At 54.6% G+C, this 16,655-nt stretch overlaps 1 protein-coding gene across 1 annotated transcript; it reads right to left on the reverse strand.

Moving 5' to 3' along the window:
* Nucleotides 1-1,024: 1,024 nt before the first annotated feature.
* On the reverse strand, nt 1,025-7,035 carry RGS4 (regulator of G protein signaling 4). Its single transcript, XM_016210477.2, has 5 exons — nt 6,958-7,035; nt 4,368-4,472; nt 4,036-4,097; nt 3,488-3,654; nt 1,025-3,193 (listed from the first exon to the last, which is right to left on the reverse strand). The coding sequence occupies exons 1-5, from the start codon at nt 6,999-7,001 to the stop codon at nt 2,954-2,956; spliced, it is 618 nt and encodes a 205-aa protein (XP_016065963.2). The 5' UTR covers nt 7,002-7,035; the 3' UTR covers nt 1,025-2,953.
* Nucleotides 7,036-16,655: the final 9,620 nt, after the last annotated feature.

A 16,655-nucleotide genomic window follows, 5' to 3' on the forward strand; every position in this document is an offset into this window, starting at 1 on the left:
AGCCTGGAGAAGAGAACTCCACTAGGCACTGAAGGTGGGAGATGGTGTGATGTCCACGGAGCGGCCAGTGTGCCCTCTGAGAGCCGGGCACACTTGTCCTGAGGGAGGCACCAGAGCCTCCATGTGTTGAGCCAGGACTGTAAACATTTCCTCTCAACATGTAGGCGATTTGGGTTCCTTTGTGTCTTTTTCTCTGGAGATGGTCCAGAGCTTTCATCAGATCCGTCAAAGGATCTGTTACTCTAAACAGTTTCAGACCCTGGGTGCCTGACCCTGGCACAGGGACGCTCACGGTGGGAAAGGAAGAATTCAGGAAGTAGGGGCTCGGGGCGTAAGGGACACGGGGCCCATGACTGAAGGCGAGGGCTGTGTGCCGTTTTCCAGGGAAGAGAATCTGGAAAAGGGAGGAAAGCAGGCTGAGCAGTCAGGGGTCCGCCCCTCGGGCACCCACAGCCCCTCCACCTCCTCCACCACTGCTGCTCCCACCTGCCCTCCCCCAGGCAGGTGACCTGAGGCCAACTCCACCCATGCAGACCCGCTGAGCACCTGCCAGGGAACCAGCGGGTCTCCGAGCCAAGGCAGCCTGGTTCTGGGACCAGAGGTCCCAGAGCGGAGACGGGAACTGAGAACACACAGTATTCACTTTCTGCTTCTTTCCCAGACTTGGTGCGGGGAGAAAAGGAGGCAGCGGGCCCTTTTCTGCAGCCACCACAGTGGCTTCTCATGGTGTGTGGCCATCGCTGCCCAACCTGCTTGTGCAGAGTGTAAGAAGAGCGTCTTCACCCTCCTTAGGAAGCACCTTGCTGGCCGGTCACGAGTACACCCGTGTGTGCGCTTATATTAAGTATTAAGTAATTTTAAGGTCTGAAAGCATGTAGAGCTTTAAAGGAGTGCTCTAGACTGTTTCCTTAGTTATCTTTGTTTAGGCTCAGATTATAAGAAGTGCAAGATATGAGCCACTTCACTGCTGAGCACCTATTTCGGCCACCCCTATAAATATAAGATATGACAAAGTACATTTAGGTTTATTCAGATGCTTTCATTTAATATTCAAGTGCAGGGAAGTAGCCAGCTGCACCATTACAGAGCGAGTCCTGGTTCAAAATAGTCGGTCAGCAATTGAGACTCGAGTTTCCCAGTCAGCGCCCACCATGGGCAGGCACAGGAGGGGTGCCCAGCCCGTGGGCCGGGACAGGCGCTCTCTACGTCAATGCTGATGAAGTAATAGCAGTACTCAACTGAAAAGCACACTGGAAAACATTACATAAAATAATTTACTTCTCATTCGGAACAACCCTGCACACCCGTGAGGCAGCTGTCCGTGGGTCCGGGACAACCCGGAGGTCCGACGGTTATAACAGAGTCACACACTTGGGCCCTGGAGTCACCTAGAGAGGAGGCTGTGGGCTTGTATGTAACACAAGAGACGCTGATGGGGACCCAGAGACAGGCAAGAAACTGCCAGAGACCAGGAGGGTACGATGAGACCTGCATCTTTAATACGATGGGTCCGTGGGCAGCGCTGTGGGAGCCGCACTTTGAGCCCAGGCTCTCGGCTTCAGTGCACATGGCGCTCACGGGGTGACAGATGCGGAGGGACCGGGCACGTGGGTGTTCACAGCAGTTGTTTCGGTAGAGTAAGAAGCATGTGACTTCCCGGCCACTCATGAACCGCTCAGGAGACATCCTGCACCTCCATTTATAAAGCAATACAATAATTAAAGCATCGTACAAAACAACATCATAAATAACACCATGAGAAATCTTCAAGTATTTCACGTGCCTTTGGAAAGTTCCTAACAGCAGTTCCAACAAGTGCCCATTTTCCCCCTTCCCTCCCACTCCGTCCCAGAGCCCCGGGGGCCCGCCGCGTGGGCCACAGCAACACCCAGGGCTTTGGGGCTTGTGGAAACAGTTCCCTTATAAAATGTCACCTTTCCTGGGGGCTGGCTCAGAGTGGAGGCATATAGCCTAGAGCCAATGGAACACAAACAATGTCACCATGAACTAAGCAGCCTCAGGTGAGGGCTGCATTCTCAGGAAAACACAAGATGAGAGGAGCACCTTGGTCGGGAAAGGGAGTGGAGAGCAAACTCGGAGTCCTGTGCCTTCCGCAGCCGAGCCTCCCAGCACATGGAGCCTGTGTTTCCCCACAGTCCCACTACCCACGGCCACCTCCCAGCCCCAGCCCGCCCAGCCGCAGATAACCAGGTGCCAACCCCCAGGCAAAGTGGGGAGGCCCGCAGCTCAGGGACTCATAAGTGTGTGAGTGCCCGCAGCCCAGGACAGCCCTGGGAGGCAAGGATTAGACTCTGTGTGACATTCGCTCCCTAGAATACTGCTCAGCGGGCAGGCTGTCTCGGTTAAATCCGGATGCTTCTCCAGCGAGACCCCAGAGTGTGACAGCCACTTTCCCCAGGTTAGCTGGCAGGGAGCTGATTCCCTTTGTTCCGTCCATGTGAGTGTGTGAGCACTAGTGATGAGCTCCTGGGTCCCTTCCATCACTGTCACAAGAATGTGTGTGCATGCACGCACACACGCACACACACGCACACACACGCACGTGTACACACAATAGGTCAACCTCACCCGGACACCTAGAGTCGGCAGGAGGTGCTAGCTAACAGAATCCATGAGCCTGTGGATGTCACAGGACATGGGCCCACCCACCTGAGGTCACACTGCTGGGTGGAGAGGACTGCCAACAGTCTCTAACACTCCGGGCCTCTCGGGCTGCTGTTTGGAACCTTGCCCACATGGCACCCTAAAAAATGTGGGGGAACTGGACTGGAAAGAGGGCCTGTCCTGATGAACACAGAAGCACAGACACTAAATCTAGGCAGTAACACGTGGGAACTAGGCTATGGTGGACATGCCCCTGCTGCTCACAGACCAGTGAGTGGCCTCAGTTCCAGCACAGTCTTGGCCTTTGGCCCTCACCGCAGCATGAGAGTCAGGCACACTGGGGGGCCAGGGAAGGACAGTCTGCGGGACGCTTGGCCCCTTTCTGCTTCTCGGGCCACCAGCCGGAAGGGCTGGCCAGCTCGAGGTAGAAGTGGGACTTGAGGAAGCGGCGGTAGGGGTCCTTCTCCATTAGGTGGAAGATCTTCCTCTGGGCTGTGTCGAAGCAGGTCGCCGTGGGCGCCAGCAGGTTCCGGCTGGTCTCCGCCCTGGTGCCAGAGTCCAGGTTGACCTGAGGGGTAGAGGCTGCTCGGTTAGACACCTTAGGCACCACACCCGGGGGCGGGCGGGAGGCTCTGTACCAGACCCTGAGAGTGTGGCGCCCCCTGTGCCCCAGGGGTGGGAAAGGACTTTGGGCTCCACCCTGGGACGGGTGAGCCACTACATGGGGCCGTATCTTCTGTTCTTTCTCACAAATGGGAGATTCGTCAGGAAACTCAGCTTTTCCTTTGATTCAGTGGCCTGCAGAGCGGGCCACCCCCAGGAAACTGTGCCAGGACCCAGACTCTGTGCCACGGAGACCCACCTCCTTGGTTGCCTGGACCGAGATGAACTCATCGTAGATCTTTTTGGCCTTGGGACTCAGTTTAGAGGGAGACTTGATTTTCTTGTACTCCTCACAGCTGATCCAGAAATCAATGTTCTCCTCGCTGTATTCCGACTTGAGGAATGCTCTGAACGCCGCCAGCCCGCCTGGGGCAGGGAGAAAGAACCGCAGCTGTCACCACGCTGGGCAGCAAGGCCCAGGAGCCAGAGGGGATAAGGCAGGGTTCGAACCATCCCTGCACCCCCTTTAGTGGGGTCCCTTGGGGTCAGGTGATCTATGTTTGTATCTATTGGATCCCAGCTGCACCCTGTGCTCCAGTGGGTTTGGGAAAGAGAAAGAGGTGGATTCTGCAAGAAATCTCAGGATTTGGAATTTTTCCTCTGCCCTTTCCCTCACGGTTTCAAAGCTCGGGCTCAACGTCAAACAGGCTGACTCTCCAAGTTGGAAGCCTGTCTGCCATCTGTCCTGTGAGATAATGTGTGGATCCAGGGCACCTTCACCCCACCTCTGGGGGAGGTCAGACTTACATTCATGATTAATCAGGTTTTCCAGTGATTCGGCCCACTTTTTGACTTCCTCTTGGCTCACCCTAGAGAAAAAGAACAAGTTGAATACCGCAATCCAAAACGAGGGAAGGAATTTAAGATCCTGAATAAAATGCAGAGATTTTATTTTCTGACATAAGATGAGGCCTGCTGTTGATTAGGGCTCCCGCCCCCCCATCGTGCGGACATTTCAGATGCAGCGTTTTCTCCATGAAGACGGACCCTCTTATTCAAATCTAGCTTAACTGGGGCATCGCTTCCTTCTGCTCCACTATGTCCCTGCTGCTTCCCTGCAACTCCCCCCAGCCTCTCACCTCTGACCAAGGGCCAGCTTGTCTCTCCTGCTGTGGGGGGCGCTGTGCTCGCAGGAACCCGGCTTCTGCAGGAGCACCCCCAGCCGGTGCTTCATATCTTTTGCGCTGCACAGCAAAGAGGAAAAACAGAATAATGGTCATCGGCTCCCTTTAAAAGTCACCCTGACTGCAAGAGCAGTCACCGGGAAAGGGCCACAGGTTGTTCCCTTAGGAAGCGAAAGTGGAAGCACACAAACTCCAGACAAGGCGCCCCCACCTGTGCCTCTGCCTGGGACTCAGACAGAGCCCACAGACAGCCGGGCCCTTTCCCAGCCACTGGGAGGCTGACCCTTCTGGCCACCCAGCAGCCTCTCCTGCAAACCTGTCATTTTTGTTTTCACCAATAGCACACAGTGGGACCTCAAAGAAGTGTACTGAAAACTGGCTGATACTGGAACAGTTGCAGGAACTGGGAAGCTGCAGGGACTGAGGAGGGGCACCTTCCTGCAGCGCCACCTCCTGGACAATAGTTGCTATTGCCACCACTGGCTGCTGGTCTAGGGGCCGGCCCCCTGCTCAGGCACCTGGGGAAGGTGGCCTGTGATTCCAGCCTGGTGGGAGGTGGGCCGCTGACCTGCCCCAGGTAAGTGGCCACCACAGAGGGGCTGGACAGTGAGGCATTGGCTCTGCAGCCCCAGTGCCTCAGGCACTGGCTGCAGTGCAGGGACATTTACACCTGAAAGGACACACTGGAGGCTTCAAAACAACCCAGAGAGCCAGCCATCACTCCAGCTCCGAGGAGTCGCTGGATGGGAACTTGGAAACAAGGTCCTTTCAGCTCAGCCTCCTCACTCTGATAGTTATCCCTTTGCTGCATTTCCTTTATTATAAAAGCCCAGAAATAGCTTCATAAGGGAAATATCATTTGGGAAGAAGTAAATGGCTAGATGTTCCTACTCAGAGGGCAAAAACAAAGCCACGGGCATAAAAAGACATTGTTTTGGGAAGGCTGTGCTGTTGGCTGTGTTTCCCCAGAAAGCTTGAATTTCATGATGTCTGGGGCTGCCCTTAAAACAGTGCTTCCTCTTCCTTACAAGACTGTTCCCTCCTCTGCCTCCCCACCTAGCGGGGGCGCCAGCTCCTCCTTAATGGCAGATGTCACCACGAGGGCTGCGGTGACTGAGTCAAAGGTGCTGGTAAGTGGACTGTGTTAGTCAGAGCAGCCCGCTGAGCTCTGGCAGGTACACGCAGTCATCTCACACAGAGGTGGCAGGAGGCCCATCCTTACAACACACTGCAAACCCCGTGTGACCCTGAGTCTCAGGCACGGAAGCCGGGATGAAGGTGCTGGACTCGGTGGTCTGTGGTTCCCGGGAGGATGGAGACCAGCAGCCCGCCCTGCACCATGGGGTTTACCCCCAGGCTGGCTCCTTGGGCAGAGCTGCAGTGCAGTCTTTCGTCTGCCTCCCACAGTAATCAGCAGAGCCTAACTTCCTCCCACCTCTGGGTTTTGCATGATTAATTTTCCATGAGAGTTAACTGCAGCTTGGAGCCCTTGGTCCACTGGGTTCAGAGGCACTTATCTCACTTTCTGCCAGACCCTCCTGCTTCATGTCAAAGCACCAGGAAGAACGTGAACAGCCTCCGACTCCCGAGTGACCGAGTGACCAAGCGCCTGAAAGGCGAGCATCTGGGAACGCACAGATCACTGTGCTTCCTGGGAGATTTCCAACTCAAAATTTACGGTGATTTCTACTTGCAGGGAAATGCGAAGAGGGTGCTTCGCCTACAGACTGGCTTCCTGCTTTCCACAGTGAGATGAGATGAGCGCATGTAATACGCACAGGTTTTTATTTTACTTCAGCTAGCTGGTACAGGAGCATTCTCTGAAAGCACTTATTTACATCTTTTTTAAAAAGCCAAAGACACAAGAGTAACTGCCTATCTTTATGGTTGCTGGTATTTTTTAAAAATCAAGACACAGTACATGACAAAACAAGGTATTTAAGGCGAGACCTTCCACAGAGCTCTTAGCCAGCCTGCGATGACCAATCCTTCGCAACCACAACCCACACGGGACCCTCGGGGAACTGGAGGGAGGGGCAGAGACGTGAGGATCTGGCCTGGAGCTCAGTTTATCACATTTGATCATAAGAACATGGACTATGAACAATAAAAAAACAAAAAGAGCACAGACTGTGGCAGATGCTTCGCCCCACACAGAAGCATACAGCCTGGGGGGGTCAGACCTCGCACTGGGGTTCTTCCCTTAAACAAGTCCTAGGGTGTCTGCCCTCTGCCGTCGGAGAGCCCAGGGCGTGAGTCTGCACACAACATCCATCCCGGCTGAGACACCACAGACCACGCCAGGTCGTCCAGACCCTCACCTCGCGTCTCACTGAGGCTCCCAACAGTCCTCACAACCCGGGTCCGTTCCAGCAACACAGGGGCTGCCCGAAGCGGGGAGCACACCCTCCTCCACAGTTTCTAGCTCTCCTTGGAGGGAAGCTGGGGCGCTGGGGCCCTGGGGCTCCACTGGCCACAGGGGTCCGCATCCCACAGAACCAGGTAACAACCGTGTGTAACAGGGTCGGGCTGAAGGTCATCTTACCTCCGCAAGCAGGAAGCAGGCAGCCCAGCTAGACCTTTGCACATCTTTGCAGCGGACTCGAGTTCGCAGGGAGGAAGGAGCTCGCGGGGCTGGGTGGCTGTGCGGGGCGCTCTCACCTTTTCTGTGCAGAGGATGCGGTCTGGATCCCAGCTTCCCGCAGCCTGCAGGTTTTGTCTTATTTAAAGCCCAGCCACCGCCGGGCAGCCAATCAGCAGCGCTGTGCCCCCCTCCGGGCCTCCGCAGCCTCTGTGGAGATCAGGAGGCGGGACTGGGCGGCCACAGCGCCGTGAGCCGCAGGAAAGCATGTTGCAGAGCAGAGACATAGAGAGCAGTTCCCCCCGTGTCTCTACCCATGTCTGAGGCTTCGGATTTCTAGAAAAGGGGGAAAAAGGGCTTAAATGCCACAAACCATGGGGTTTACTCATTTTCTATAAAAACAATGTCAAGGGAAGTTGCCATCAGGAGGGAGCGGTCCCAGCAGGAGCTCCCGGGCTTAGCTGGGGTCGACCCTCGCCACGCTTCCTTCCTTTTATTTGGATTAGAAATAGCGGGTCCCCCTCTCACCCTCCCTGTTTCCAGGCTGGGGTCTGCAGAAGTGGCCTTACGGTGGTCACGGTGACACAGGGCTGGGAGGGGCCGCTGGAGCGCTGGCCCAGAAGAACAGACCAGCCGCATCTGTGCTCCGCTCGACTGTGGGATACTTTTCTAGAACTTTTTCTCAGAACAGAATTCAGCCCAGCAGTGACGACCTCTCTGCCTCCTGCAAAAAGCTGCAACACAGCAACAGGGACCAGAGGAGGGAGGACATGAGCAAATATAGGGTCCCTTCCTTACGTGTCTTATGAATTCTAAGTCTACAAACCAGATTTCAAAATATTGAGAGAAGGGGGGAGGGAAGTATGTAGTTTGCCTTGCGTATCGCCATCTTCAGAATGAGCATGAGGTATTCAAGAAGCACCTGCAAGGTGGTGCCTTTTGTACACAATAGGATGAACTGATTACTTCAAAGAATCGAGCAGGTGTTTCAACAGTGTCGCTCCCAGCCCACGGTGAGTCCAGGGGCAGCTCCGTGCAGCAGAGCGGACGCTAGTTTCTGTGTCGGAGCCCAGCAGCTCTCTCCTGAACGTAGACAGGCCCGCATAGGACACGTGAGCTACACGTCATGTGTAAGAAGCAGACATCGCGCAGGATGGATGGGTGCCTGTGCACCTGAAGGGGCCCAAGAACACAGAAGGCAGAGCACTAGGACTCGTCCCCACCACATCCAAGACCCGAACACCCCACAGGGACCCCGGCTCACCCGGCCACAGCGAGCAGAGCAAGGAGGTGGCCGAGATATATCAGAGGGTGGGGGCATAATCTCCAGAAGATGCGCTTAAATGATAGGAAAAGTCTCCTGTGAAGACGAACTAACATTTACTAGATTAGTTAAGGGCAGCTTTTCCTTGAGGGGCAGCCGAAAACACACGGGTTCCTCCGGTGGCATTCCAGAGGACGGCAGCGCCAGGCAGATGACAGGCCAGCAAGCCAAGGGGAGAGCTGGGAGACGAGCCGTCAGAAGTGGCATCAGAGAGGAGAGACAACGAAAAGGGAGAGAGGGGCCCGGCCGGGGCGCGGCTGGGTGGAGCGCAGGCCTTGCACCTGAAGGCTGCAGATGCCTAGATCGTGGATTCAGTCCCTGGGCAGGGCCCATGCGGAGGTGGCTGATCCATGTTTCTCTCTCCTTTCTCCCTCTCTCTCTAAAATAAAAAACACACCCTGTGTGAGGATGAAATACGTTGAAAGGGAGAGAAAGGAGGCCGCCGAGAGAGTGGTCGTTCAAACCGTTAGACCTGAGGCACGTGCGTGAAGACCCAGCAAGAACGTGATATCTTGGACTGAGATCAAAGAGAAGCCTGATTTGTCCTGCGTTAGATGAAAACAGCTCCAGCAGACGGGCCCGACGGGATTTAAGGTGATCTAGAGGAACATCTTCATTTTAGCAGAAAGGAAACAGATGGGAGGTGCATCCCCAAGGTCACAGCTTCTGACGGACAGCCGGTTTCTGCCAGGAGGTCGCACGGATTTCCTGCCATGCCGCCTGTCGCTTGGCTGTCTCAACAAGTCAGATACACTGTATCAGCAGAGGCTTTTCCAAACTGTAAAGTGCTCGGCAGGTTTTTTTGATTGTGAGATTAAACACGGTAGGACACAAAACACAACATTAATTTAGTGCATTTCATTCACAGGGGACTCACTCTTTCTCCTTGGGAGCCGAAGCCACAGCCGGATTCACTGCCAGGTTCACGAGTACCAGGTCCTTCTAACTAATCCGTCGAAGCATTTCACATTTATTTACTTCTTTAATTATGATTTCTTGCTTTCTTAGGCATTTTAATACTTTCAAGAACATTTGGGAAAGCTTTCCATAGTTGGCACAGTTTTCACTCTGGGACCCGACTGCGTGTGAGGGGGCCAGGGTTCGTCCAGCGTGACACCGCGATCATTCCCACCCTCTCTGACATAACAAGGCATTAGGCGCTATTATCTATGATGTGTCATTCCTGGATGATTCCGGCGACATGGGAGGGCTTGGTTCTCCAAAGGTCTCATTTTTATTTATTCCTTCATTTCAGACATGTCTTCTGAGCTCCAGCTCTGTGGCAGGTGCCATTAGTGTGGGGAACATGCAGGCAGAACCCACCCCCCCTGGAACTGGTCAGAGAGCAAAGAAAGAATTCCAGGCTTGGACCCATGCCCTCAAGAAAATCGACAAGTGATGGGACAGAGGGTAACTGGATGGCAAAGGGCAGGAGGGGAGGAAGTGGTGGAGTGCGGAGCAGTGGGAGGGGCCAGGGAATACTGTTCCAGATCGAAGCTGAGTCGAGCGAACGTGCTCTTTCTCTCTGTATCTGTCGGGCAGAAGGGGGGTGGGCGCGGCTGGAGCACAGCACAGGGAGACCACACAGACACGCCAAGGCAGCGGCCGTCCTGCAGCGACCTGAAGGCCATGGTCCGGGGGCTCGACCTCATCGGTGGGATGGAAATCCAGGGAGGAGACCGGAGCAGGTGCGGGCACGAGCTGGCCATCTGGCTGCAGCGGGAGGATGGCTGAGGGGAGCGTGGAAGCAGGCGGACCGGGAAGCAGAATCAGCCGCTGGCCCATGACTTTCTATGTGACAAAATGGGTGTTTATTTTGCAAATAGGTAATAGATACTACGCTCTGGTGACCTAAACATGAATCGGAAATGGCCTGTGCCTTTCAGGAGCTCACGCTCACATGGAGAAGACCTTGAAATAACTGGAAAACAGTAAGTCGAGTGCTGTAACCATAAACTTGTTTATACGAAATTCGAGGGGTGTACAGAGGACAAGGAATAGCACAGCCTTGGAAACTGGGAGCTGTGTCTTCACAAAGGAGACTGTTAACAATGGAGGGAGACTTCACAGGTGTACACAGAAGAGAAGAGCATTACAAGAGGGGCCCAACAGGAACCGTCCACGTCCCTGGCACTAATCACACAAGCCACTGGCTTAAGCACTTTGTATTAATGACTCGCTTGTTCCTCACAACTCATCCTGAAAGAAGGTCCTAAATGATCCCCATTTTACAGATGAGACATACAGGGTTTAAGGAAGTTACCTGAGGTTACAAGCCTACTACACAGTGGACAGGAGGCCAGCTCCAACAGTCGGGGCTCCACTCTGAGCATCCCAGCTGCAGGACAGTAAAGGATCAAAGTGCCTGTTTGGAGCCCGTGGAGACACTGAGTGTGGCTGTGCATGTGGGGGAGGGCGCTGCGACCCAGAGGCTGCTGCCTGTCACACTGAAGTCCACATTTTACCCTAAGGTTGCTGGGGGCCAGCCAAGGTGAAGAACTTGGGAGGCACGGTAAGGAAGAGACGGGACGAGAGAAATGCAGTTTGGAGGCTACTGCAATAGTCCATGTAAAAGATGAGTGTGGTAAAAAAGAATGCTGGCCAAGACGTAGTGGGGGTCAAATGTGGTGACACACACAGAGGCGCCGCTCACATGTAAAACGCCAGACCCACAAAGGCTATCCACGGCCCTGTTGCTCTTAGCGACTCATAAGAACAGCTCAGGTATTAAGATGCTTCCTCTGGACTCCCTCAAAGGATGGGTGTCGTTGTCCCATCTTTCAGACAATGGACCTGAGCCGCCAGGAGTTAAGGAAGCTGCTCCATGGAGTCACACCTAGGAAACAACAGCAAGACTGGCACCCTCTCCCGGGCAGCGTCACCTCTCATGCAGCGTGTCCGGGCCAAGCATGCACGTCCCTCGTCTCGGGGCTGGCTCCCACAGGAGGGAGCCTGTGTGGGTCCCTCCCTCCTCCGGGGAACCTGGACGTGGAGCCGGCCTCTACCTCAGCGTGAATGCACCTGCCCAGGTCGGCTTTGAACATCACGACTTTAGTCTTCACTCTTCGACCCGCACAATGTCACTAAAGTGAGTCTCAGGTAAGGAGGAGTGGACGACTGTAGAAGTCTCGTCAATTCACGTGGCCGTCCTGCCAGGACGAATTTCTCTGACAATGAACCTCACTTTCAAAGCTGCGTGTTTTTAAGTTTATAATTAGACATTTGACTTAGGCATGAGGAAGTCACTGTAGCAGTTTCTAAGAAGGTCAAGTTGAACGAAACACCCAGACCTGGGAGCCCCTGTCTGGCTCTGCCTGCTCTGACCTGGGTCACCAGGGAGGGCCTCGGGGACACGGCTGGGAGACTGTCATGGGAACTGTAACAGAGGCTTGTGTGCATACAGCACACGACTCGCCCTGACCAACCTATGGGGACACCTGCCCCCATTTCAAAGGGCATGACAGTGGCTGACAGTGGCAGGAGCCGGGGTTGTCCCTCCATGAGCTGCCTGCCCCCCAGATGGTTTCGGCAGGAGCGTCGACAGCTCGCAGTGAGTCATGAATGTCCTGCCTTTTCCCCTTGAACCAGCCCCCTCCCGCACCGCGGCGTGAAGCACCCCCTGCATCGGCTCGTCTGCCTGCACATCAAACTCAACGTGCCCCAAATTGCAGTAATTTTCCCTCTCAAAGCGACTCTGCCTGCCCGGCGCTCTGTTCCCGACAGTCCACTTTGCTCTTCTCCGCACCTGGCTGCCCCGTGTGGCCACCCGCCTGTCCCCTGGAGCACACGTCTTCACGCCTCCACCAGTGACCTCTGCCTCCCGTGGGCCTGGACGTGGGACTCAGAGCGGAGCTGCGGCAGCTGGGGGGCCACGCCCGCTCACTCGCCCTCCCGCTCTCCGTGCTCGCGCGGGCAGAGCTGAACAGTTGCAACGCAGGCCACATGGCTCACGAGGCTGAAACACCTACTGTCCGCGTTTACAGGAAAAGGATCCGCGGCCCGGGCCTGCAGCACAGCGGCGCGGTGCTCGCGGACTTCTCCACAGCTCTGCTTTCTCTACGTTTTCTAACAGACTCGTCGCCTGCTGCCTCCAGTTTGTGCTATGAACTGTCTACGAAATAAAGTTCAAATACCTTAGCCAAGGCCACCAAAATCTGACGTCCAAGTGCCTTTTCCACACTGGTTTCCAACCCTTCCCCAGGCACGCAGAAGTGCTCACGCCCCTGGCTAGTGGCCCCTGCACCCGAGTCACTTTAATCCAGGAACAGCCTCCCGGCTCACAGCTGACCCTCAGACCCAGGGGCCTTCCCGACAGCGTCTGAGCTCCTTGCTTCAGTTCCCCGAGGCCCTTCATCTCAGTCCTGAGCAGTTTATCACAAATCCTAACGTTTACCTCATATTTACACACCTTTATTCCATTTGCTGGCTTCCTGTTGCTATCCTGGGAAGTCACCAATGGCAAAAGGCGGGCCATGGTTCGTTCCTGCACGACCTCCCGGCTTCGGGCGTGTCTTGCACTGAACGAGTGTCAGCTGAAGAGCTGCTGAACAAGTAACTGGGGTCCTGTGGGGTGAGCATCCTGCGACACACGTTTCACAAGTGAGTCAACAAGAAACAAGATGTGTGTCTGCCAGGGCGAGCTGGGTTATGCCCCAGCCCCCCAATTCCAAATGCACTGAAAAGAACAAAGACGCATTCTCCCTTGTCCACGTGTCCCCTTACGTCACAGGTGGCTGTGGTCCCTGGGCCCTGACCGGGAAGGACCTCTGTGCCAACGCTGCCGTGTTCAGTGGAGAGGAGAAAACAGAGGCATCCTTGATAGCTTCCGCTGAGAAGTGACATCCTCATTCTGTAGATTTTTTTGGCCAAAGCAAGTCATGTGTCCCAGCTTGAAGGCCAGGGGCAGGTGAGTGTGTGACTGTTTCCCCAGGAGGGGCGGCAGATATTCCCAAACAAGAACAACATCAGTAATTGTCATCAATTTGGCTCAAATAAACCCACAGAAATTCTCTACGGGTTTGAACGTTCCTTACGTTGGTGCTTGGTGCCTGCTCTGTCACTCGCCGGCTGATGGGTTTATTTGAGCCATACTGGCGGCAATTGCCGGGAAGCAAAACGTCAACAGGTTGAGAAGATGTTCCGGAAAACAGCAGTTTTGCACCTTGCTTTATAGATGACAATCAGAAGAGGAGGCGTGAGTGGGTTACGTGACGTCCATTGGTGGCAGAGGAGCGAGGCGGGAGGAAGCAGTCGGGACACCCCTGGGACCGATGAAGAGCTTTTCCACAGGTGGGTGCAGGATAGTTAAGTCAACAATTACCATGATAACAATGACAATGAGGGGATCCGTGGTCTCTGCAGAGAAGTCTGGGAAAAGGGAAATTTGTTTTTGCAAAGGCACGTTAATCAGGTGTGTTGTCCCAGATGCAACAAGTCCTCAGACAGGATCAGTTAAGGCGAAGACTGACCCTTGTTAGGGAAAGTACTGCCCTGGGACACGCAGGTGAGAAACAGCCTCATCCTCCAGGGACCTTACCACAGGGAGAAATGAAAAGCGGAGCTGGACGTAATGCCAGACAGGACAGATGAGTGTTGAGGGGGAGGTGCAAGGAGGAGGGACTGAGATCATGCCCCTAGGAAAACCAGGAGGACCTCACGGAAGATGTGCCGGGTGGGGAGCCTGCAGGGATGGCAAGGGTTTCAGGAAATACCACATGACTCCAGGTAATTCCAAGGTCCCCCTTGGTACTGCATTTAAATATCCACAGAAAATCAAGCAAAATGATGAAATTGGTTCTAATCGCAGACACTCCCAAGTGGTAACCGACAGCTGCACCTACAAGCCCCTCTCCTGTGCTCCTGGCTGTGTCTTCAACAGTCGGGCCCGGGTCCCCCAGCACCGTTCCCCGAGTCCCCACGGCCCTCTCCCCGACCTTGGACTGAAGCACTCAGTGTCTGGTTTGGGCCTGGAGGCCTGAGAGCTGCTTCCCGACCTCTTCTCAAAGGGTTGGGGTCGGGGCAGGAGGCTGGGCGCTCACCCATTTGAAAGCATTGTCTTTGTCCCGGGAAACCAGAGTGGGCATCTCGGGGGCCTGTGCTCCAGGAGAGACAGAGGGCACCTGCGTGGGCAGAGGCCGAACAGAGGAGCCCGACAGTGTCTGGGGACCTGCTGTGTGACTTCACCCCTCAGGCTCTTGGCAGGTGCGACAGTGTGCGGTGAAAGAGGGGTGTTACTCGGGTACCGGAGGGATGTGCTTCCTGAGTCGGAGGGTGAAGCGGGCGGGGACACCGGGGGGCTGAGTCTGCACACCCTAATTTTCTGTTGCTCCAGTGAAGCCGGATTCAACGTCTAGGAGGAAGCGTCAAGTTCTATGGGAACATTGACATCAGACGTCTCTTCCTAAAAGCTTCCAGAGGAGGGTGGAAGACCTGAGCCCCGTCTTCAGACCCTTCCCCCACCCCCAAGGACCCCGCTGCACCCACAAATGAGAATTAATATTCACACCGTGTCCCCACCGAGCCAGCATAAGATAAGCACCCTTCACAGCTTCCCCTCGAGGCAGAAAGGGGCTAATGCATTTTAGAAAGATTTTTGGTAATAAGCCTTGCAGCTCAGATGCTTTTCCTTCTCAGTTTCAGGTAACTGGGAAACGAGGCCATGATCATGATGAACTACATTTGCGGTGCAGCGTGAAGTGTCGTGTCCAACATAAAGACAAGGTAGGGCTCTCGTCTCCAAATGGACACAAATCGGTGGGGCCAGAGGAGGGGCAGAGAGCGTGAGCTTCACTCCGCCGTGCCCCGAGCACCTGCAGGGCCGCCAGGAGGCTCGCTCGCGCCGCGGAGGTTGTCCACTCAGCTTTATGTGTGCTGTTCTGTCACTTTTGCTCCTAGTCTCTCTGGCCTGTCGTGCTGAGTGAAAGGGGGGGTTTAAGGAGAGACTGTGGGCCGGGGAGAAATTTCCCAGCTCCCGCTTTTACTGGCGTCCTCCCTTCCTCGGCTCACCTGGACCCGTCTCCCTACCTCTGCCCTGTCACCGCCCCCCGCCCCCCAGCAGGCACTCACGGGACGTTCCTGGACCCCCGCCCTTCGGACCTGTGGAGACAGACACGGCTGCATCAGGAGACCAGCGACAGCAGCCACTTACACACGAACAGTGTTTTTCGGTTTCCAGAGCAATTTCACATTTCGATCAAGGAAATAAATGTATCTTATTTTTCCCTTTGGAGAAGAGAGAGGGGCTTGCTTCTGGAAATCTCTGAAAAGGAAGTTCATTACTCTGATTATTCATCCAAGAGAGCCACCTGGGGACCCCATTCTACATGAAATTTGACTTTCCAGATCGGAATCCCCTCTGCTCACTAAGCAGAACAAGAATGAGTTGCTTCTACAAAAGCTCAAGGCCAGATCCCCACAGGATCCAGAGTCACGCGTGGGCCTGCCTGGGGCATGGCTCAGAACAGGCCCCCTGTGTCCTGAGCTGCCCAGCACTCTGGCTCCCACTGTCTGTTCCCAGGCAGCTTCGTAAGTCATTACTAATAAGTAATTACTGGTAACACCAGAGTTCAGATCTTCTGACTCCAATTCTAGTCCTAATAACTCACAGCTGCTCCCTGACACGTGGCCTCTTTGGACCCAGGTTGGAGACCCATACAGAATGGCAGTGACCCTGTGGCTGTGGCCATCAGTTTGTTCCACTTCACAGAAAGCAAGTGGGAAAACGCACTCAGCTGGTGGGAATTGTGCCACTAGAGCACCGTGGATGAGATGATGGGTGATTTAATCCACTCAGAGATACCAACCAACATCCCGCAGCAGGTTGCTATGGCAATGCTGCTCTTATCCTAGTGGCTTTAGACAAAAATATCTCAAGGGCAGAGTAATTGGGTAAGTAGAGCAGCGAGTCTGCGTGGTTTCAGGCGGTCATTTTCCAATGATCACCATTTTGCCGTGTCTCAGGCTCACAGGCCTGCCTAACAGCAATTCTCCCTTGAGTGAAAGCGTGAATATTTATGCATGTACGTATGTGGTGCTTGTGTGTGTGTGCATTAGTGTGTGTGTATATGCATGTATGTGTGTGTGGTGTTGGGGGGGTGTAATTTGTGTGTGCATGTATGCATGTATATATGAGTGCATCTGTGTGCATGTGTGTGTGGTGTGTATATATGTGCATGTGTGCAATGTATGTGTGCAATGTACATGTCTTTGTGTGTGTGTGTGGTGTGTTTGTGTTTATGTGCATGTGTGTGTGCATGTGTGTACATGAGTATGTGGCGGGGGGGTGCAATGGAGGCAGTCTCTTTGACTAACACCCGCCCCCAAAACTCCATTAGCAAGT

This window comes from Miniopterus natalensis, chromosome 19 (genome assembly GCF_054644295.1).
Source record: "Miniopterus natalensis isolate mMinNat1 chromosome 19, mMinNat1.hap1, whole genome shotgun sequence".
NCBI classification, from domain to species: Eukaryota; Metazoa; Chordata; class Mammalia; order Chiroptera; family Miniopteridae; genus Miniopterus; species Miniopterus natalensis.